We start from the raw sequence: 24,380 nt of genomic DNA, 5'->3' as shown, positions 1-24,380 counted from the left end.
AAGCGGAAAAGGAAAGGGAAAGGTCAGTGGCGACGTCGTCAGCAGAGGGGGAAGAGCGGAAGGTCAGGGTGCCGCGGAGCGGAAGTAGGAGCCGGAGCGCGTCCGCCATTGTGGGAAAGCCCGGAGCCCGGAGTAGAGGTGGGAAGTCGTGCTGCGTCCGGCGGGTGGCTTTGGGAGGCGCTGACCAGGACAGGAGGGTCCGGGCAGCGGAGACAATCAGCCAGCGGCGGAGGGGAGAGTAGAGGAGGCGGAAACAGCGACCACGACGACCTGAGGGAGAGAAGGAGGAGGCCCAAGCGGAGCGGGGTGAGGGGGATTGCGGCTCCCCGTGAAGAATGTCAGCCACCAGCGTCGATCAGGTACCGCCTTCTCGCGGCTTTGTGGTTCCCGAGTGGAGGATTCCTCGTCCCGCCTTCCTTCCGTTGGTCATAGCGGGGATCCGAGCCCGCTACATCCGAGACCGTGGGACTCCTCCCCTGCTCCCAGGACCGCCCCTTCTGCAGGCCTGGAGGCCGCTCGGCCTGGGGCCTTCCTGCTGAGGCTCAACGATTCCATTGCTTGTATTCATGGGAGGCAAAAGTCTCCTAAAATCTACGAGCTCCGGCACTTTCCTTCTTCGGGATGGCCTCTGGCTAAATATTCTGCCCTCCCTGACTGTAGTTGGACGTGGCTCTGAGGAATTCGCAATAGTCGTTGCCGTTTGTTCTCCATTACTCAGTATTTTCTGCTGGCCTTTTGTTACCGCGCTTCTTTTCTTTTCTCCCTGCCCCCCCATTTATTTTTCTTACTCTTTTGTCGCCTTAAGGCAGTGTTTCTCAACCTTGACCATTTTAAGGCATGTGGACTTCAACTCCCAGAATTCCACAGCCAGCAATACTGGCTGTGGAATTCTGGGAGTTAAAGTCCACATGCCTTAAAATGGTCAAGGTTGAGAAACACTGCCTTAAGGTGATATTTTTATTTTTGCAGATTATATGGCAGTGCTATGTTTTTATACACTGTTTTTTGTTTGCTTATTTTTTCCTTTCCTAGTTTTGCTGTTTTTATTGTTGTGTGCTTTTTTCCACCACCTTATCTTTATATTCTTGGGCTGTTTTTCCCACTGTGATCTTTGCAACCATCTAATGAACTTCTCTCTCCCTCTGTGAATGCACTACCTTTTTAAAAAATAATTGATAGTGGAGGTCTGTAGTGAATAGTAAATTTAATAAACACCAAAATCAGGCACATCAGAGTCAGTATAATTTAACAATCTCAGATTTGAATTTTCAGTTTTGAAAATACTTTAGTATTAACCAAAGTTAGACAAGTGTAGATTTTTCTTCATTGATTTTATGCTTCAACAACATAAGAAAATTATTACAATTCTAAAGTCACTAAGTCTAATGGGATAAAGGGGAAGAACAGGAATAATATAATGTTTATAATCATGTTATCACAGTGGAATTTTAATTTTTAGCTACGTTTTAATGATAAATCTAGCACTTAAGTAAAAAGTTCTAGTACTTTTATGTCTTATTGCTTATGGTGCTAATAGTATATTTTTTCTTTTATGTTTTAAATATAACTATTGTTATGTATCATTTTGAGATACTAACCCGTTTAGAATTCATTAGATGCTTAGGTCTTAATATTTACTATTTTTAAAATAAGATTACTTATTTATATATAATTCATCTATTGTTATTTTATTTCATTGCTAACAGAGACCTAAAGGACAGGGAAATAAAGGTAAGTTGATTTTTCTATTCTTACAATCCCAGTTAAGCAGAGTGTAATTATTTCATTAATGTGAAAAAAAAAGACTGGAGGGATTGAGGATATTCATTTGTTTGACAAATTTTATTGATAATAGTAAATGATTCATTAGGCTACACCAATGAAATTCTGCATTTGTATTTGCATATCTAATAAACTTGAATTACCTGAATGTTTTGACATTTTTTTTTATTTCTGCCATCAGAACAAATAGAACTAATCAACTGATGTAGGTTCTTTTATTATTTTATTTTGCTTATTGATTTTCTAGTTCAGATATTAAGTGTCTCAAGTACCATTCAACTTTAATTAGGTTTGTTATAATAACATGTTTTTGCAGTTCATCTTAGCATCTAAAAGTTTATCTTAAATGCTAAGATGAATTAATTTAAGGAAATTCATAAAAAAAAATTTGTTCCTGTTTCATTCCATTCCTTGAAAGCTTAGGAGGAAGGCTTTTAGATTTGAGGTAGAATTTTTAAATTTCAAAAGAAGTGGGAAACATAGCCTGGATACATAGGCTGGATTTCTGCTTGGTTTGGATAATTTTGCTTCAGCATCTCTTCATGCATTTCACATTGATCAAGATGTATCTAAAGATGAGTTTTTTGAGGAACAATGTTAGAACTTTTGTAATTTCAGGGAGAAAAGAGAATGGGAAAGCTGTTTGAATCTATTTTTAAGCTAACTTAGTTAAAAACTTCCATTTTTAAAAAATAGCATTTCAAAGACTGGTGATTTGGTACAGTTGTCAGTTTGCTTTCTGATAGTTTCTTAAATAAGCCATTTTTCGTTCTTTTTGTTTGTGGATGACCACTGTCACTTTTATCCCTGAATTCCAGTAACTAAAGCCTGTGCGTGGATTTGGCCTTGTGTGGGTAAAAAAGAAGCTGTACAAGGCTAAAAAAACCTTGCATCAATATTTAAGATTATATTAACAGAGTGCTATGTTAATCAAAACTGTGTATTATAGTGATCACATCATTGAAATGGTAAATTCCAACGGGGTTTGTTATCCGTGACATTTCTTACAGTTCTTTGTTTGCCAATATTCTTTAGAGCTATTTTAAAATTGATAGCATCCATCACAATGAAACACTTTCAAATTTGAATGATGAAATGAGAAAATGATTGTGATACCTTTTTTCTGGAATACACTCAGTCATCTCAGTTTGGCTTGTTTCTCAGCAAAAGGGTATATAGATGTATTGTTTAAACATTTCCACATCTGAGAAGTACAGAGAAATAATTTCTATAAATGCCCTATAGTCCACACTTCTTGTTTTAAATATTATTTCCCAGAGAATTTACATAATTTAAAAAACATCACAAAACTGTAAAAAAAACTTTGTCAAAATAAATAACATCAAATAGTAAGGAAGATGTGATGCCTAAAAGTGTTATGAAACATTAGACAATTAGAAGATTTATCTATTTATGCAAAAGATACATATGCTGATAGTATCTTAGGGAATATTTTGGATATGCATTAAACTACAGATATTTTGTCTTTTCAGATAATGGTAATTGATCTGAAATTAAAATACTGTTAGTAATACAGATATACACAGTTTATACCATCATAAATTAGTGATCTAGTTTTAATCAATCATGGTTGGTGACAAGATGTTGACAGTTTATTATTATGGCTCTGAACATATGTGTACAGCCCATTTACAAGTAAAAGACCTAACTATATTGAGTTAATTAGATTCATTATATTTTATATAATTATTACATTTAATAATTGATAAAAATATATCTATAGAATCAATGTCAGATTGCTTACATTAGAATTCTCAATAAAATCCTAAAATGTCTTTTTCTGATATTGTATTGAACAGAACATATTGTTTTAATTTTTAAAATAAACTATTCATAGAAGTAAACCTAATTATTTAAGATTTATTCAGTTTATAAGCCACCTCAATTATTGTAGTAACTCTGGTTGATTACATTATATTAATAAACCAAGGAGCAAACAAAATTTTATATATATATATATATATATGTGTGTGTGTGTGTGTGTCTGTGTCTGTGTCTGTGTCTGTGTATCTGTGTGTATAATATATATATATGTGTGTGTGTGTGTGTGTGTAGGTCTTTGGTTATTCAGGTTTTCTCCCGCGTAAAATTGGAAGTGTCTTGGCGACGTTTCAGCAAAGTCTCATTTGTCATCTTCAGGCTAGTGTTTTCGGCTTCATGCTTCTAGGAGCAATGTGTGATTGTAGCTGTTTCTTCCTTTTAACTGCCAGTGGGGGTATGAACTGATTGGGTGGGAGCTTGGCTGTGTTCTGATTGGGTGGAGGTGTGTTCTGATTGGTTAGGGCCTTCACTGTGCGCTGATTGGATGGGTTGGCTGTGCGCTGATTGGCTGGTGGAGTGTTCTGTTTGGGTGGGGGCTTTGTTGTGTTCTGGTTAGTCTGAGTTGTAGGGGGATTTGAGATGGTGAGCTGCGTTGCTGTTTGGCTTCGCTTTCATGGTCGTGCCTCATCTTCATGGTGGGTGTCAGTTTGCTTCATGTATGGATTGGTGGGGTTTAAAGTGGCTAATGATGCAGCTGTGGTCTGGCTTCTGGTTTGTGGTTGTGTTGTTGTGTTTGTGGAGGATCTTGCTGATTCTGTCTGTGGTGCCTTTTATGTATGGGAGGAGACATCAAGTCAGCATTCTGCACAAACAGAAAAATATCCACCATCCTAAGAAACCCCAAAGACAAAATTGAGTTAGAAAATCAAGGAGTATATGAAATCCCATGCACCGCTTTCCCCACCACATACATCGGACAAACCAACAGAAGAATAAGTGCACGCATTGAAGAACACAAGAACTCAGTCAAAAAAGAGGAACCAACTTCTTCCCTGGTCCAACACCTTAAAGCCACAGGACATGAAATTGACTTTAAAAAGACCAGAACTATCGCCAAAATTGAATACTTTAATAACAGAATAATCAGAGAAGCCATCGTTATAGAAAAACGCCCACACAGCATGAATAAACGAGATGATACCTTCCACCTACCAGCCATTTGGAAACCCACACTTATTGACAAACGAGTCCCTAACACAAGGAATGACACCAGACCCACACTCACGAAAACCACACAGGATGTCACCACCACACATCCATGTAAAAAGCAAACCCAAAGCCACACCGATGATGAGGCATGACCACAAACCCAGAAGCCAGACCACAGCTGCATCATTAGCCACTTTAAACCCCTCCAATCCATACATGAAGCAAACTGACACCCACCATGAAGATGAGGCACGACCATGAATGCGAAGCCAAACAACAGCAACTCAGTTCATCTCAAATCCCCCTGCAACTCAGACTAACCTGAGCACAACAAAGCCCCCACCCAAACAGAACACTCCCTCATCCAATCAGAGCACAGCCAACCCCCATCCAATCAGAGCACAGCGAAGGCCCTAACCAATCAGAACACACCTCCACCCAATCAGAACACAGCCAAGCTCCCACCCAATCAGTTCATACCCCCACTGGCAGTTAAAAGGAAGAAACAGCTACGATCACACATTGGTCCTAGAAGCACGAAGCCAAAAATACCAGCCTGAAGATGACAAATGAGACTTTGTCGAAACGTCGGCAAGACACTTCCAATTTTATGGGGGAGAAAACCCGAATAACCAAAGACCTACATACAAACACCCGCGAAAACCTCAGAAAACACACACACACACTTTGGAAAGAAATATCAAGAACTAAGGGATACACTATTTATTTATATTTGTAATTCTTTTAAATACCTGTAGCTATGACTGAACTTCATGATGATTGTCAAAATGTCTGTCAGTGGAACAAGATGCCACACCTTTATATTATTGAAGTTTTATATATTAGGTGTTCTTTATTTAGAAGTAAGACTTATTCAGATCAATAAGTATACTTAAGTATACTTAAGTATACATATATATATATATATATATATATATATATATATATATATATATATATATATATAATGTGTGTATGTATGTGTGTATACATATATATATCTATACCTACACACACACACACACACAATACACCCACACACATACATTCACATATATACTTCATTTTTATCACTGAATATTATATTGAATTAATAGTAATTGTGCTTTCTACTTTGTGATTTAGATTTTTAACAGCTAAATTTCAGTTAGGGAGAAAATCAGACATGTAATATCTTTTGTTTAAAATTTGTTCTGATATGTATCTGTCTTTTATTTGATATATTTTAAAAATATGTTTTAGTTCTTATGAGCTAGTAGCATATGTTCCTATTCTATGGCATAATTGATTTCCTGTAAGGTGAATCACAGGATAAAGTGCTGTTGTCTTTCTCTGAAATACTTGGTAGAGAATTTTGCCTTTCTCTAAAAATTGTATCGCACATTTACATCTTTTTCTTTTGCTTACTCTGTCAGATATTCTATTAGAATGAATTGTACCAATTTTGGTATGTACTTGTTTTGAATATTATTAATTTTAAAATTAGTACTTGCACTTGCGATATTATATGACTTATATTTTTGGCTTGTGGTTTTTAACAAGCCCATTTCTTTTTTCCCCTCAGTACAGCAGTTGTGCAAAGGGATGTAAATCATGTTAAAAGATTCTATGTTTTTAGCAGAGAAAACGCCTTTAGGCTGTGGTTTACAAAAATGTGTGTAGAAAGAATTCAAGAAAGAAAGACTAATGAAGAAAACAAGATAAAATTGAAAGTATGTTAGAAATAGAATTTTAAAGAAACCAATAAAATGATAATCTGATTGACTTTCATGTAGGACTGCAATAAAGCTTATTGTGGAGTCTTTGGCACTATATGAGCTTAGTTGTTTGCTTGCAGATGTTTCATTGCCCAGTTAGGTAATACCATCAGTGCTTTAGGTATTGGCATTGATGGTGTTACCTAGTCAGGTAATGAAACATCTGCAAACAAACAACCAAGATTAGAGAGCATTAAGGACTCTGCAGTTCAACCCTGAGCTACAGATATTCTCTTGATATCTGTATTGATACCTATTTTGCAACCCAAATTTTAGGCACATTTTTCTTTTCTCCAGAATTGGCTATTTGTGATAGAAGAGAATACATAATAGTGAGATATATTAAATAGATGAGTAACTTTATTGCAGATCAGCAAGCTTATAAAAAAATGAGGTATGTTGGATTGCTTTCAATAGAATATTAAAACAGTATAAATCTGTTAACATAATCATTGTAATATGGGAATGAAGTACCTAATCTGTGAACTTGATGCTCAGTTGAGTGGTTGTTTGGCAAGTTAAATTGTAAACCTTAATATCCATTCTGGTTATCAGGAATGCACAATATAAACACTACCTTTTTTATTATTTAAAAGTTTTATAAATTTATTACAATATAAACCCCCCTTCCCCCCTCCCACACTTCCCAGAGCTGATTACAGGATAAAAAATAAAATAAACAAACATAATTTAACTAACATTAATCAATTATACTATCAATCAAAACCATAACACACTTTAACTCCTTCTCCCAACAAATATTAACAAATTAAGTCAAAAATAATAAAATAATTAAAACTAATAATAATTATCTAGAATCTACTCAAAAGCAAAATAATACTTTTCAATCTCATATTTCTTCTGAATGTAATCAATCCATCTTCTCCAAACCATAATATATTTTTCTTGTGAATGATCATTCAAATATGCGGAGATTTTCGCCATGTCTGCTAAATTAGACACTTTAAATATCCATTCTTCCAAAGTAGGCAATAAGTTTTTCTTCCAATATTGCCCCACCAATAATCTTGCAGCTGTTATAAGATTCAACATCAAATTAGTTTCTTTAACATCAAAATCTACAATAATACCCAACAAAAACAATTGCGGAGTAAACTTTATCTTTCTCTTAAAAATCTTTTGAATATTCTACCAAATCTTAATCCAAAAAGCTTTAATATCTCTACAAGTCCACCAAATATGAAAATAAGTTGCATCTAAATTTCTACATCTCCAATATTTGGGCTGTAAATTCGGATACACGCGGGACAACTTTTGGGGATCCAAATGCCATCCATAAAACATTTTATAAAAATTTTCTCTTAAATTTTGCGCCTGAGTAAATTTTACATTTCTAACCCAAATTGTCTCCCATGTATCCAATAAAATCGGTTCTTGAATATTTTGCGCCCATTTAATCATACAGTCTTTAACTAATTCTGTTTCAGAATCCAATTCTATTAAAACATTATAAATTCTTTTTATATGAATTTGACCTTAATCTGTTTTACCAAATTCACATCCTCTAAAGTGATACCAACCTTTTGATCTAAACTCCACCTCACTAACAATTGATTATAATGAAACCAAGAGTGTACAATATTTTCTTGCTTCAACTCAGTCAATGACTTTAATTGCCAATCTTGCCCAACCAAACTAAGTAATTCCTTATAAGAAACTACCTTTTGAAAACATTTATTTTTTCATTTAATTTTAAGATTGGAATTAAAATGTTCTAACTTTTATATAAGGATTTGGCACATTGCTATATAGTGTGCATCCACTGTAATCTCACTTAAAAAATTTGTTACTGCTTGTTGATAGAAGTAGAAACCAAATAGAACACTTGGAAATCTTGAGAATATACTGTATATCTGTTTTGAAATTCTTGCTTATGCATTGTGGTGTCTTTGTAGTGAACAGACAGCCATGGAGCAATACACAGGCAGATTATTAAAGCCATGTTTTATATTACAGTTTTTGTTGGCTGAAATTCATTGGTATTGGCTTTTTAAAACATTCAGTTTTTATCATATACCTGAAATCTAGTTGAAAAGCTACATTTGAAGTAATATATAGGAGATCTGGCCATTTGTCCATCTAAGTCAATATTATATCACTGAATTTCATTCAGGAATTTTTACTAAGTTTACATAGTGATTGTGGGATTGAGTCTGAGTTTCTTTATGTATAAAGCAAGTAGAAAGAATCTTTGATACAAATATTTTTGAAATAAAGTTATTATAGATATATGTTGGGATGTCACTATTAGAAAGAGAATTTTAACAGCAAATCTGTGCTTTTTGCTGTTATTCAATCTATTTCAGTATAGAAAAATTCATTAAATCAGTAAATCATTCATCTGTTTCAGTGATGAACTTATTCTCTCATGAACTTAATGGAAAATAATTATTGTCATGCTATACTATTCAAGGTTATTAGATAACTTAGTATACATCTAAGGTGCTATATAACACTAAACAGTGTTTAGTTAAAGACCAGATCAGTTCTATATGAATCCATTGAAGTTCTCTTGTTCTGATGCACAAAGCTCCAAATTAGTTTGTTTTCATTAGGGCCTTCTTACAAATAATATTTCAGACTTACCTTTTTTATCTTGCTTTATATTCTGTGGCCATAGAAAGCATAAAGCTCACTCTTCACCTTCTAGTTATATAATATTTTCCATTTTTGTCTCTTTTCTGAATGATTATATAAATACAGAGTGCCAACCCTTTTGCGGCTTTTTGATTTAAGGATTCCATGATATATGCATGTTGCCTATTCTGATTTAACTTAAAATGTTATGATTTCCATTATATGTTCAGAGTCGTGCACAACTGTTTTATGTTATTTCTAATTTTAGTTGCATTTCAGTTTCAGTGCAAAACGGTTCAATTCATCAAAAGGATGCAGTAAATGATGATGATTTTGAGCCATATCTGAGTAGCCAGACAAATCAGGCAAGTATTTACAAAACTATTACATATTCTTGGTACTTTGTAATAAGTAATAAAATAGATAGCTTTCATTATCTAATAACAATAAAAACAACCTTTCAAAGATTTCATATCCCATTTACTAATAAAACATGCTGCCTTTGGAACATGTCAGTGTTCCAAAACTTTATTTTTCCTTAAATTCTTTTGCTTAGGATGTAAATACCAAGGATGTTCACCTTGCAGTGAATATGGATGGAAAACAAGCTTAGTTAATATACATTTCTTGTGGTTATTTTCATTCATTTAATACTCTAAACAGAAGATCAATTTTTAAAGTTATACATTCTATTTTCAAAGAGCATAGTTAAATTGGATTTTTTTAAATAAAAAATAAAAACAATGGGGGAAAGTTTGAATCCTTGGTTAATCTTTGCCTGAATTATTAACTAGAGCTGTCTAGCTAGTCTTAATTAATCTCATGGGGGGTTTCTGTTATTTTCTTCTTGCTCTGCAATGGTGGCTATTTAACAAAGGCCATAGGCAAAGTTAAGGATAATCACCAGGACTTGCATATGTATCTCTGTTTGGCTCAACCCTATTATTCTAGAAGTTTGTCTGATATAGATTTTTTTTTCTCAGACAGCTGCAAAGAATTTAAGTCTTTTTCCCCCTGAAAAATTCTTAATTAGCTTCCACTGAGGTTCTGGATATTTAAGTATGGCAGAAGTCAGGGAACCATATCACTTAGCAACGAATCTCAAATGTAAGGACTACCAGTATTACTGCTCTCATGCGGTAAGTCCTGAATAAATGGGGCATATTTTTTCATCCAGATTTGCCTAAGGCAGAGTAGGAGCAAAAATACATGGGTACGGTAGGGAATTTGGTGGCATTATCCTCTGGATGTCTCGACCACCTAGTTTTGCACCTGAGTGGCTTTGCAACTACCTAGGTAATTGTGACTGACACACCATTGCTATGATTGTCTCCATTGCTTTCTGCAGCTTCCAGCTTGGGGTGTAGTTTGATTGCTTATTATTGCTAGTTGAGCATCATAGCAAGCAATATGTTTACAACTATAAATGTTTGACTTTTGACATTAAACAAGTGTCAATTTAAATGTTATTTAATACACATAGGAAATTTAAATAATTCTGACAAACAGAATTAGAATTTTCATCTGCCAATAGATGTGTGGGTATTCTTTCAGTTGCAGCCAAGTTTTCTGTCATTACTTTTTGTGCCCTATTTAATCAGGACTTACCGCATGATAGCAGTAATACTGGTAGTCCTTACATTTGAGATTTGTTGCTAAGTGATATGGTCATTCAGTGAGACATCACATGACCATGTCTTGCAATTTTACTGCCAGCTTCTCTCTTGACTCTGGTTGTCAGAAGCCAGCTATAAAGCACACAAATGGTGATCACATAATTGCTGCAATGGTGATAAACAGCCACTGGTTGAAAAGAACCCAAATGGTGATACATGGCCACAGAAATGCTGCTGTATTGAGTTGTAAAGCTATTTTTCAGTGTTGTTGTATTATTGTTCTATTCAACTAAGTTCCCCTCCCCTCCTCCATTTTTAAAAGTTGCTGGAAATCATATCTGGAATCTTGTGCAGCAATGTGATGTCTCACAAGGGTTTGGTATAAAGCATTTCAGACATTGTTGGGAACTGTACATGTATTGTTGCCTGTGATTAAATTTTGGCTTAATGTTTTCCTGATGAAAGTCATAGTTAAGAAGTTGGAAAATGTTGAAATGTTAAAATACAATGTTGAGTTTTGATGTATGTATGTGTATTTCTGTGTAAGGAGTAGTTGATTTGAAAGTCATATTTGCACTGGAAACCAAGATAAATAAATTCAGTATGACGGTTTTTCAACATAGCGTCTGAGTGGTGCAATAAAATGGCTTTACATATCATTACCAATCAAACAAGAATATTCTAGGCCTGAAATTGTCCTCCCTTTTCCATTCTAAGCTAGCTAGCTAGTTGTGTGTTGGTGAGATGATTAATTATTTATATTTAGGTAATGTTTGAAACAAATTTTTAGTTTATGCAAATCCCTGCAATGTAAGGGTTCAAAAAAGTCTTTGCTTAACACAAATACTATTTTTCCCATTTTGTTTTCCTTATAAGCTTATAAATATTGAAAATAAAACAGGTACAATAAACTATTGTGCCTGTTTTATTTTTTGTGCCATTATACAATAAAAAATTTAGGTTGAATGAACAGAACAAGATATATAAATTTGGAAGTTTGTGGGTCAATTAAGCTTGCAAAAAGTCCTGTCCTACTTAGTAATGTATGTTCCTGGAGTCTCAAATTATGTTCCTCCTCGTGAGTAAGGAATAAATGTGTTCAATAGCTTGATTTCTTATTGCTGTCTTTCCATAGTGAATTTAGTAGCATCTTGACAGGAGACACAGTAAATTCTAACACACTAAAGATACTGAAGTTCATATTTGATTAAAAAAACTCTTGTTTTGTATAGCCTGATTTAAGATGAAGACAACCACAGGCAGAAGGCAGGAGCCCAATTATAAGGAATAAAATAAAATGGCATCGGGAATATTCTTACATGATTGGAGGTTCATCAGTGCCAGAAGATGTGCAAGTTCTTTCTTTAGAAAGCCATACCAGTGTAATTAAAATTGTACCATTATGGAGCAGTTTTAAACTATTCATATTAATTATATTAATCACTATTATTTATTTGGCTTTTAGGGCTTTTATCCAGTTTTTTAATGTGAAAATATTTTTCTATATTTAAGTTTTGGGACATCAACAGTATTAAATATTCTTAAATTTAGATTAGTAAGAGATAAACATTATAAATGTAGCATTAAAGTTTGATTATTATTTTTCTTCATCTGCAGAGTAATAGCTATCCACCAATGTCAGACCCATATATGCCTAGTTATTATGCTCCCTCCATTGGTTTTCCATACTCTTTGGGTGAAGCAGCATGGTCCACAGCTGGAGATCCTCCAATGCCATACTTGACAACTTATGGACAGATGAGCAATGGTGAACACCACTATATCCCTGATGGTGTATTCAGTCAACCTGGGGCTTTAGGGAATACTCCTCCGTTTCTTGGTCAGCATGGATTTAATTTTTTTCCTGGGAATGCAGATTTCTCTACATGGGGGACAAGTGGATCTCAGGGGCAATCAACCCAAAGCTCTGCTTATAGCAGCAGCTATGGCTACCCACCCAGCTCTCTCGGTAGAGCTATAGCCGATGGACAGGCTGGATTTGGCAATGATACTTTGAGCAAGGTACCTGGAATTAGCAGCATTGAGCAAGGTATGACTGGATTGAAAATTGGTGGTGAAATGACAGTTGCTGTAACAAAAACAGTTGGATCAGCTCTAACCAGTACAGGTATGACAAGCATTGCAGCGAATAATGTGCCTGCAGTCAGCAGTTCAGCACCTAAACCAACCTCATGGGCTGCCATTGCAAGAAAGCCTGCTAAGCCTCAGCCAAAACTTAAACCTAAAGGTAATGTGGGAATTGGGGGCCCTGCAATACCGCCACCACCTATAAAACACAACATGAATATTGGCACTTGGGATGAAAAAGGGTCGGTGGTAAAAGCTCCTCCAACCCAACCAATGCTGCCTCCTCAGACTATAATTCAACAGCCTCAGCCTTTAATTCAGCCACCTCCTATGGTGCAAAGCCAGCTGCCTCAGCAGCAGCAGCCACCGCCACAGTCACAACAGCCTCAAGGACCTCAGCAACAGGCTCAGCCTCATCAGTTGCAGCAGCAGCAACAGCAACAGCTGCAAAATCGCTGGGTGGCTCCTCGCAATAGAGGTGTAGGCTTCAATCAGAGCAATGGAGCTGGCAATGAAAACTATGGTATAGGTGTTATACCAGTTAGCTCTTCACCATCTGGTGTGGAAGTACACCCAGTTTTGGAGAAATTAAAGGCCATAAACAACTATAATCCCAAAGACTTTGACTGGAACCTGAAGAATGGTCGTGTGTTTATAATAAAAAGTTATTCAGAGGATGATATACATCGTTCCATTAAATATTCTATCTGGTGTAGTACTGAACATGGTAATAAGCGCTTGGATGCTGCGTATCGTTCACTGAATGGAAAAGGCCCACTCTATTTACTTTTCAGTGTGAATGGCAGTGGACACTTCTGTGGAGTGGCTGAGATGAAGTCGGTGGTGGACTACAATGCATATGCTGGAGTCTGGTCTCAGGATAAATGGAAGGGGAAGTTTGATGTTAAATGGATCTTTGTTAAAGACGTTCCAAACAACCAGCTGCGGCACATTCGCTTGGAAAATAATGACAACAAACCAGTTACCAATTCAAGGGACACTCAAGAAGTACCCCTAGAAAAAGCCAAGCAAGTGCTTAAAATAATTGCTACTTTCAAGCATACCACCTCAATCTTTGATGACTTTGCACATTATGAAAAGCGTCAAGAGGAGGAGGAAGCCATGCGTAGGGTAAGAGATCATACTACTTTTTCCTGGATTGGAAGCTTGATTATTAAAAATGGAGTTGCTTCTGATCTTAACTAATAGAAATTGATATTTAATACCATCTTAACAGATTTAGGTGGTAGTTATCAAATATTCTGGGTAATATGTTTTGTTACTGTCTGCATTAAAATTTAAATATCCTAATTTTATTTTAGATCTGTACTAATAAACTGCAAGGCCAAATATTTAATAGTAATTATAATTGTCCTTTAATTTCCTTTTAGTTGTAGTATTGAGGTTCTGTGTGTTAATGTAAAGTATTTAAGTTGTAATAGACACTGGGGTGTACAAAAAAGAAATTCCTTTACCAGCACTATTGCTGGTTAAAAAATAATACAAAATACAAATTTATCAACAAAATCAATAAAATAGTTTTTGAACTATTCCCTTTGCATCTCCCTCAAAAGCATTGTATACAAATTCATTGCAGACCAGGAATGGACAATCTACAGGTCAGCTAAAGTAATTAATAGAGTCTGAATTCACGCTAGCAGAATTCAGCAAAAAGTAAGGAATCAATAGTTTTGAGATGCTTAAGGCACCCATTTTCATCCCTTAAATGTCTTGAATTACACAAAATCTTGATTTAGTTTTGCAATTGGAAAGAAAGTTCTGGTGAAATCATACACCTGTTAGAGGCAGTGTTTGTTAGAAAACTGTTCTCTACCTTGTGTTTTTCCATTCTTGGATTGTTCTGAGAAGGCTAAAGGAATCAAACTGGATAAAGCAATAAAAGCCTTCTGATTTGGATCTAAAGCCTCTTAGCCATCCGAATTTAACTTGTTCTTCCTTGGATTATCTTGCAAGTAAGGATGTTGCTTCAGACACATGACTTATTATCGAAATAACTTGTCTTTGTGGAGACAAAAACAGTTCATTTTTTTTTGTTTTAAAAAAGACTGAACTTCTGTAATTCATTTATTTGACAGTAAGCCAAGACCATTTGAAAGGTTATTAAAAATTTTTTGCAGCTTTTATGGACAAAATTGCTCAGATTTGAGAGAAGCTAGATTTCTGGTGCATACAGGCAATAGAGGTGATTGAAGTCTTTTCTTGGGAAATAATCTGGGATAATTTTGAGTTTATGTGTCTGAGAAAGTGGATCCTGTACAGTGTTGTTTCCATCACTTTTCAGTTAGAACCCTTCTACTGTGGCTAAGACTTCCTGTGAAATGGCAGAAGACTGGATCTGGCAGTGATTAGTAGTTTCTGGAGATGGTTGTAGCATATTTCCTGTTCAGGAAACCTTGGCTCAGTCCAACTCTATACCTGTTTGCCCTAGAAAAAAAATGGTGATCTTACAATTTCTCCTAGAGAAAGTAGCTTATTTATATCTTGGTAGTCAGGGTTCAGTTTGTGATTTAATAAGTAAATTGCATTGGATATGCTTGCTGATGATGGATTTTAGAGTGAGTGCAATCCTCTGAGTCCTCCTTGAACTTTGGAGTTCTCTTAGCTTCACAATTCTTGCTTGAAGAGCAAGTAGCAATGGTGACTAGCAGGACTTTTAAATATTCTGTACCGATTGCAACAATTCCTAAACTGAGAAGTCCTACTTACAGGCACTTATGCTCTAATCAATTTCTCCTAGATTATTGTGACAACTCTAAATAGACTACTGTTGCAGAGCATTCAGAGGCAACAGTTAATACAGAATACTGTATGGTGGTCCAGCAGTGATGGCATATGCTGGTATACTTGGATAACACCTGCTTCAGGAACTATATTGGTTGCCAGTTGGTTCCTGATGTACAGGTACTCCTCTATTTACAATTGAGACCAGAATTTGGTCCAGAGGCCATGTGGCAGTCCGCTGCATCCTTGTGAAGTCTCTGCAGTATTTGGAACACACCCACTTCTTGTGCAATTTTCAGTTGCTGCAGAAGCTATGTGGGAATGGGGCATGCTATCATGTGGCTTCTAGATCCTCTGAAAGTTGCCGTTCTTGGTTGGTGGACTGGAGGGAAAGGGAGGGGGAAGCATACTCACTGGCCCTGCCCCGTTCTTGTGCGTCACAGCGCTGTCTATTTTTGTGCGTGCAGCGTGGTGGTGTCCCATGGTGCAACAGCATCTCATGGTGGTGTCCCATTTTTGCACCCCACAATGCAGTAGCAGCCCATTTTCGTGCGCCACGGCGCTACCGTGAGTGGGTGCATGCGCATGCACACGTGTGCACACTGAGCAGCCTCTCCCGGGGCCCAGTGACCAGCAGGCTCTGGAGCCTCTGAAAATCGTACAACAATGGGGGGTATGCTTGCTTGTTCTGAAGCCTCTTCAAGAATAAAGTCTTCCTGTGAGGTGGAGCTCATTCCTATGAGATTGTCACCTGACGGAGTCTTGGAAATGGGTATCTTGAATAGCCTATCCTATCCCATGCTTTGGAACTCCTTCCCAACAGCAAATAACACCAGTTTTGTTGCTTTGAGGCTTTAGAAAATTGTAAAGATCTACCTGTTCCACTTTGCACAAGAGGAGGGTATACTGTAATTGAAAGTGGGATTCATGGATGTATGAAATTTTTATTTTTGAGATTTTATCTTTTTGCCTTTATATTTTTAAATGTGTTTCAGAGTTATTTTTAACCACCTGGAGCCTTTGAGAATGGATAACATGTAAATAAAATGAATAAGAAATAAACCATCTATCTACTAAATATGTATATTTTAAAATATTAGACTACTATTACATTATGTATATATAAAGTAGTGTAATAGAATCTTGAAAATATAGTTTAATGTTTGCACTTTTATGTTAATTGCTATATTGTGAAATATTCCTTATAAAATGTCTCTTAGTGTGATAAACCAAAGCTTATATTGTATGTGCTTAATTAAATCCAACCCAGTGCTGATTCTTATTACATAATGTAACCATTATAGGATAATGTATAACAAGAAACTTCTCTATTGCTTTTTGCAATAGAAAGGTGAATAAAGGGTTGTTGTCCATTAGGAATTTTGAAAAAAAAAAATTGAATATAAGCCCCAGACAGGACTTGAATCTCCTTGCCAAACTTCATATTTTTTCAATTGATACTCGTTTAAAAGCTTGGAAAAATATTAGAATATCAGTAACAGAGAAATTGCTGACAATGCATAATGCTTTAGCTACTGTAAGTCCATTTACTACTGAAAAATAACATTTAATAATAAGCTAACCTGTTGAGAAATATTGTATTCATTAAATGATAAAATAAGCTTTTAAGTATGGAAATAATAGATAAGTACTTAACCAGAATAATGTATCACAAATTTCAGTTAGCCATGATTTTGGTCATTTAGAAAGGAAATGTGAACCATCAAACACACCTGAAAGATATTAGAGCTGAATATTTTCTTAAACTAGATATAATTTAAAAGATAAGTAACTTAATTCCTTAGTTAAAAATAATCATAGCAAGTGGAAATTCTGAATAAACTATATTGCTTTGCAATTATATTTGTCAGTGGAAGGATTGATAGAAGCTATTCACAAACTGATGGTTATTAACTGGAATTATTTTAGAGAAGACCAGTATCCACGGGGGAAGTGAGGGAGGTCAAGATAGGCAAGATGATACTACCGGTAGTAGCAATGTGATCAATGCTCTGCCTCTTTTGTATGTGTGACAGCATTGCATGCATGATAAAGGGAGAGGGGCTTCAATCATCCTGCTGCAACTGCTATTATGCCTTTTTTGATATACTCTCCTCATGGACGTTGGTGATTGCAGATCATCATTGTAAAAGCCAAACAGTGTTAAATTGGGATTCTTATTAATATTCTAAATGAATTAACAATATGAAGTAATAATAATACTTAGCTTAATTTTCCCAATTTTTAGAACAGCCTAATAAAAGTTTGAACTAAAATCTTCTAATTAAATTGTTATTTTTTAGATGCTTTCCATATGCATTAGGTGGAATATACTGTGTTACATTTGTTAAGCCAAATATTTAATTATTGAAGACCAAACCAATCATGTCATCATATATTTGTTTCTTAAAAACTGACCAGTCTGGTTTATTGGTAGCAGAAGCAGAACTTTGTGCAGTTGGTTGTGCTAAATGCTGTGCTGTGAATAAAAAAAGACTGAATCCAGAATTAAAGGTGTCCTTGTACTGGTAGAGGAAATTCCTCATTGTAAATAAGGGATAGATCATTGATTATTTTCGTGGATTCCTTCTTCTCCATGTACCGTAAATGCCGGCGTATAAGGCAACTTCCGCGAGCGCTGAAATCGGCGCCAAAGACGGGGGTCGTCTTATACGCCGAGTCGTCTTATACGCCGGAAATACTGGTAGTTTCCGGCGTATAAGACGACGTTCTAGGAATGCGGCCCAGCTATAAAGACGGGGGTCATCTTATACGCCGGGTCGCCTTGTACGCCAGCATTTACGGTACCTTATTTTCATAGATGATCCCTGCATTTCCAGATTTTGGGAGGCTACAGGGGAAGGAGGATCTTTGGTTATTTTGCCTTCCAACTAAGAGGTATTTCAGTTTGCAGATAAGTGCTCTGAATAATTTTGATGCATAATGAAAATAAGAATTCAGGGCTTTGAGAAAATAAAATAGGTCTTGAAAAGAAACCTTGTACAAATAGTTTTTCTGAATATGTGGTTGAGATGGAACTTGCTTTTTCCCATTGTTTTGCTAACTCACAAATGGTCCTTTGGAATGAGAAGCTTTTTTGTAGAATGCCACTTTTTGAATATCAATCTATTAAAACATACATCTTTAAGCTTTTAAATTGCTGTATAGGAAAATATAATATTTGGTATCATCTATATCTATGTTGCTGAGTAAAAAATTAACTGTGTCTTATATACATAATTGAAAGAAACCCTTATTCATGATTGAAAAATGCTTAATAAAATACTTGGTTAACAGTTGCAATCTAGGCAGTTTTACTAAAAATCATGTATTGACTAAGTTTTGTTCAATATGAGTAAATTATGCAATAAAGTTAGGCTAATCTACTGAAATTATAAATGCACAACAGATTGCACTATGTGAACGTCCATATGAAAATACTGATTTTTATTTGACATCCTGTAACCATGTTTCATATAACAGACTGTAAATTTAAGCAGAATATAGAATTAGATATTCACAGGATAGCATATTGTTTCCCTGTTGTATTTTTGCAGCGTGTATCATGGTAGAATTTCTCTTGAAGGGTTTTTTCCTCCTCAAAAATAATTATAAAAAGTTATAAAAAACTCTATTTAAGCAGAATATAGAATTAGATATTCACAGGATAACATATTGTTTCCCTGTTGTATTTTTGCAGCGTGTATCATGGTAGAATTTACTATTGAAGGGTTTTTTCCTCCTCAAAAAAAATTATAAAAAGTTATAAAAAGCTCTGTCAGTGCTTCATATTATGAATTATGTTGTAAGATATTCAATATCTACAGGAAACACAGAAAAACTTCAAGACTTTATCACCGAGGGAATCCTAAAGCTTATCTCTGGAAGTTTTCCCATCAACTTTGCAAATGAAAAATTTGGAATTGTATCTAACAGACTAATTCTATTTACCACAGAATGGATCCGGGTCCCCTCTAACTTGCTGAATAGCTTTATTTGGGAATGGGGTTTTATTTATTTATTTGTTTAGTCATTTATATAATTACTCATCTCAATATCTTACAATAAAATAAACAAAAATACAAACTATATATTAACACACAGCAATCAGGCATGCTTTAACTTATTATCATTAAGGCCAGGATATAGGCTCTAACCCATGCCCAGAAACCCAGGTTTCAGGCACAAATCCAATATATTAAAGCCTTACAAAAAGCCAACAGGGACAGTCTAATCTTAGAGGGAATGATATCCCAAAGGGCAAGTGCCACAACAGAAAATGTTCTCCTTCTGGGTCCCACCTAGGTGACAGTATCCTGAGCATGCCTTCAGACAGAACCAATAGAAACAATTGGGGCACAAAGAGCTTTAAAGGTGATAACCAGAACCTTGAATTGCAGGAATTGCGGAAGCACATTGGAAGCTGATGCAGTTTACAGAATGCCACTTGTCACATGTGCCACTTGTCATATGTGCCAAGTAACTGACACTAGTAACTTCCTGTGATACTGCATTTTGCACCAGTTGAATCTTCCAAATATTCTTCAAGGGTAGAGTAACATCGGAGTAGTCCAATCTGGAGGTCAAAAGAACATGAGTGACCATGGGCAGACACCCTTCTGGTGCAGGAATGTGTGCAACTAATAATGAGCCATAAGCTGTGCAGAGGCCCTCTTAACCATGGCTTTCTATTATTTTTCAAGAAGGAACTGTGAATCCAGGAGAACCCCCAGTTGGCACAGAACCAATGATGGAAGGACTCACAAACTAGGAGATCCAAAATATCAGAGCCACTGAGTCTTGCTTGAGTTGAGCTAAAGGCTTTTGTGCCAATCCAGATCACCACATCCTCCAGGCCCTGAAACAGAACCTCCAGGACATTACTTAGGCATCCTTGGGTAGAAATATAAAGCTCACCCCAAACTGTCAGATGACATCCAATTTCACATACGTTAATCAAGAGAAGAGAGATGATATCCGATCCCTGAGGTGCTCCACAAAGGAGGTGCCCCCACCACTGGATCTCTTCCTCCTGCCAATATCAACTGAGACTGACCCTGGAGGAAGGAAGAGAACCAACATCTCCCATCTCCTCTGAATTACCAACGCAACCAACCACTTTCTCTACAACCTTCCTTAGAAAGGGAAATATGAAAACTGGACAAAAATTATTCGGAATGGTGGGGTTTAGTGATGTACCCTATCTTCTAATACTTTATTGAGTAAAAATTAATACAAACTAAAACAGAATAAGAAAAAAAGAATAAAAAAGCTAACATGCAAAAAGAAAGAAGAAAATTAAAAAAGTAAAAAAAAAGATATAAAGTAGTGGTTTTCTATTTTCTTTAAAGCAGTTATAAGTACAATTGTAGATTTACCTCTTTTCTAAATTTACATTGTGCGTCTCTTCTTTCTATAATTTATTCTAATGGTCAAAAACAGAGATATTTTTTTTTCTGTTTGACACAAAAATCCATAAGGGATTTTCAATCTGCAATAAATATAGGTATTATCTTTTCTCTAATCAAACAGGTCAATTTGGCCATCTCAACAAGTTTTTATCATCTTCGCCTACCACTCCTCAACTGTAGGTATTGCCAGATCTTTCCATCTTTGTGTATACAATAATCTTGCTGCGGTTGGGTTTAGCGATGGTCCCTTGAGACAGCAGAACTACCCACCTCCCTCAGAGAGAAATTAACTATTGCCAGACCCCAACCACGTATCCTTTCCCTGGAGGTTTTAACCAGCCAGGAGATACATGGAACTAACACAGAAGTGCTGCATAATAACTCCCAAGGACTGTGTCCATTTCCTCAGGCCCAATGGACTCAAACTTGCCTCAGATAGCCAAACTGGATCCAGCCGCAGTAACTTCCACATGACCTGATCAAGGACAGAGTCTACTTTAGAGTAGACTCTTAACATGTGCAGTATTATGAAGAGAAGTACCCTTGATCAAAACATGCAACCTTATATTGGATTGGTTCAGCTATTGTGTTATATGAAAAAAAATGTCTGAATTTAAAAGACCCCTTCACCCCAAAAGAATTAGACTGTTAACATGTTTTCAACATAATTAAGATGATTTTGTTATTTTAAGGATTCATATTAAAAAAGTTAATGGTTATAGCAAAGGGTTTTGCCCTGTACTCTGATGTTCTGTTTAACTTGAAAGAGAGTAGGGATAAATATTTTATTCATACTATGACTCATGGCCCTAATTTGATAATATAATAATGAATACTATCATGGTCTTAGGCCTATACAGAAAATTAAAGTGATATAAAATGGAAGTGTGGTTTATGGCTTTAATAAAATACTATGGCATGCTTATTTTTCTTAAACTCTTGTATGGAATTTTCTAAACAACTAACATAAGTTCAAACTACAGGATTGAAAAATGATTTTTTTTACCAAAGTAATTGCTTTCATATTTTTATAAAGCTTACAGTTTGCTTTTATGAATCACTTATAATTGAAGAGTTGGTGGTGTGCTCCACTGCATAGAACTTAAGTATTTTATGACTGCTTTAATAATTTTCCTTTTTTTTCTGTCCTGCAGGAGAGGAATAGAAACAAACAATAACTATATGGAGACGATCCTGCTAGAATTACAACACTAATGATGTAGACTCTGGAAATGCCTAATATGTCTAAGAAGACGTTATTAAAGCTTTGGTCCTGCTTAAGGTGACATCTTTGAACACTTTAACACAAAATTGACTCTTCTTGTAATGGTTCTCATCAGTGCATCTGCCCTTATACTCTCTCACCAAACACACTTGAGAACTGTAACTTCGTCAAGCACTTTCTGTCCTGAAGCTTTTACCAGTATCTGCTGTCTTTTGTAATTATGCATCCTAGCTAAGGCACAGGAGATGGAACGAATGCAAGGATTCATTAACTCTTTGAATTTGTTAAATACTAACAATTAACCATCATAAGTGGTTCAATGATGTGAGATTCACATTGCTTCAATTTATTTTTCTTTGATGTAGTTTTTTAATTGTCAGTTTTTTTAGCTATTCAGCAGAATTTCAAGCAAAATCATGCCATATTTAGTCCTGGAGTAAAATTCAAGTCTAAATGTTCATGTGAAAATTATTGTAGTAAACTTTTAATATGGCAAAGCAACTTTGAGCTACAGTTTAGCCAAAAGAATTATAACATGAAATTATATTAGAATGTCATTTCCTTTGTTTCAAACTGTTTGGTGTAGAGAATATTAATATATGCAGCTTGGTGGGCCGCACCAGTTAATGCACATTTCTTCCCCCCCCCCCCCCGTAATATGTATACCAGAAGAAGTGTGTTTGTCTGAGGAAATGTTTGTTTGCTACACTCAAACTCAATTTTGAGTACATGTACCTCAGTCTAAATCAGACTTTTTATGACTTTATAACAACACTTAAAATCTTTAATTCCTATTTCTGGGTGTTTGCAAACCTGAAAAGATTGCTATCATGGAAGTGAAAATTTATTCCTCAAAGTGATTCACTAGCTAAATAAACTTTATTCTTGTTTTAGCAAGCATATATTCAGTTTCTCAGATTTTGTTTGTTCCCAATTCTGAATATAATAGTCTGCTATTTTTCAGTTCAAAATACTTTGGGAAATAAAACGTTTATTCATGGTTTCAGTTTGTATGCTCTCATGGCTGTGTTTACATGTTACTTATTAGTACTATATAATAAAAGCCTAGGAATCATAATCACCTGAATATTTTCTATGCTACTTTTTAAAAATTATTTGAAAACTTTACTTGTGCATCAATGTAAATAGTACTGTTTGAAAGCATAATAGCTATATTTATATAAAAACAGCTGCACAGTGGCATCAAGCTATGTTATTCTTTTAGAACAGTGATGGGCAAAACAGGTACAAAAACATCTTTAAAAACCTATTTGGGAATTCTTAACTGTAAATCATAAATGTTTACATAATTTTGGGAACTCTTCATTAGTTTTAAAACTTGCTGTGGTGGTTAGAATTACATTGAAATGTTATTTTTGTACCATGCATATATATAAAAATTGGGTAGATAGCAGTTTTGATTAAAAAGGCTTTATTTTGCCATTATGCTTGAAAACAGCCTTGTACAGGTAATCCTCAGCTTACAGCCATTTGTTTAGCACTGTTTGAAGTTAAAACAGCAGTGAAAAAAGTGACTTATAACCAGTCTTCACTTACAGCCATTGCAGCATCCTCACCATCACATCAAAATTTGGGTATTGGCAACTACTAGCAGGCAGTTGCCAACAGTTGTGCTGTCTTGAGGTCATGCAACCATCATTTGCGACCTTCTGACCAACCTTCAGCCAAGTCAATGGAAGAAATGAAATTAGCATAATGTCTTGACTACTGCATGATTCCCTTAACTTTGGTGTGGCCAAAAGATCAAAAAAAAAAAAAAAAAAAAAAAAAAAAATCAGGCACAACTCACTTAAATTCTCTAGTTTAGCAACAGAAATTCTGGTCCCAATTATAGGTTGCGGACTACTTGTACATATTAAATGTATCATCAGGGTCAATAGCTTTACTTTTAGAAGAATTTTATGTAAGAAAGGGAAAGAGAAATCATGTCATTCCAATTTGCTCTTTTCTACTTAATGCTGTCTAAGATTCTGCTGGATTTAGTAAAAGGGGTAATTAAGGAAAAAGAAGGGATAATTAAGGAAAAAATAAAAATCACTCGGGATAGCATATATTGGACACTATATCACATGGGAGAATCTAAAGCTTCTTCCAGTGTGCCCCTGACATCACAGTTCCTTTGTCACAATCCAGATGGGTCCATTCTGAA

General features: G+C 35.5%; 1 protein-coding gene across 6 annotated transcripts; it reads left to right on the top strand.

The window, feature by feature from the left end:
- The first annotated feature begins 10 nt into the window (after positions 1-10).
- YTHDF3 (YTH N6-methyladenosine RNA binding protein 3) lies at positions 11-24,005 on the top strand. Of its 6 annotated transcripts, none has more exons than XM_039335616.1 (7): positions 11-138; positions 1,707-1,731; positions 6,189-6,220; positions 9,408-9,493; positions 12,362-13,963; positions 21,107-21,161; positions 22,140-24,005. In XM_039335616.1, coding segments are annotated over exons 3-7 (1,764 nt in total). In that variant the 5' UTR covers positions 11-138; positions 1,707-1,731; positions 6,189-6,201; the 3' UTR covers positions 22,142-24,005. The 6 variants fall into 6 exon arrangements, with proteins under 6 accessions (XP_039191550.1, XP_039191569.1, XP_039191542.1 ...); XM_039335608.1 differs by having other exon boundaries at positions 84-359; XM_039335635.1 differs by lacking the exon at positions 6,189-6,220 and having other exon boundaries at positions 17-138.
- Positions 24,006-24,380: the final 375 nt, after the last annotated feature.

The sequence above is a fragment of the Crotalus tigris genome, unplaced genomic scaffold (genome assembly GCF_016545835.1).
Source record: "Crotalus tigris isolate CLP2741 ecotype Arizona unplaced genomic scaffold, ASM1654583v1 scf7180000017546.9332058, whole genome shotgun sequence".
Classification (NCBI taxonomy): Eukaryota; Metazoa; Chordata; class Lepidosauria; order Squamata; family Viperidae; genus Crotalus; species Crotalus tigris.
Note: the sequence above shows the minus strand (reverse complement) of the source record. Positions and strands in the feature narration are given on the sequence as shown.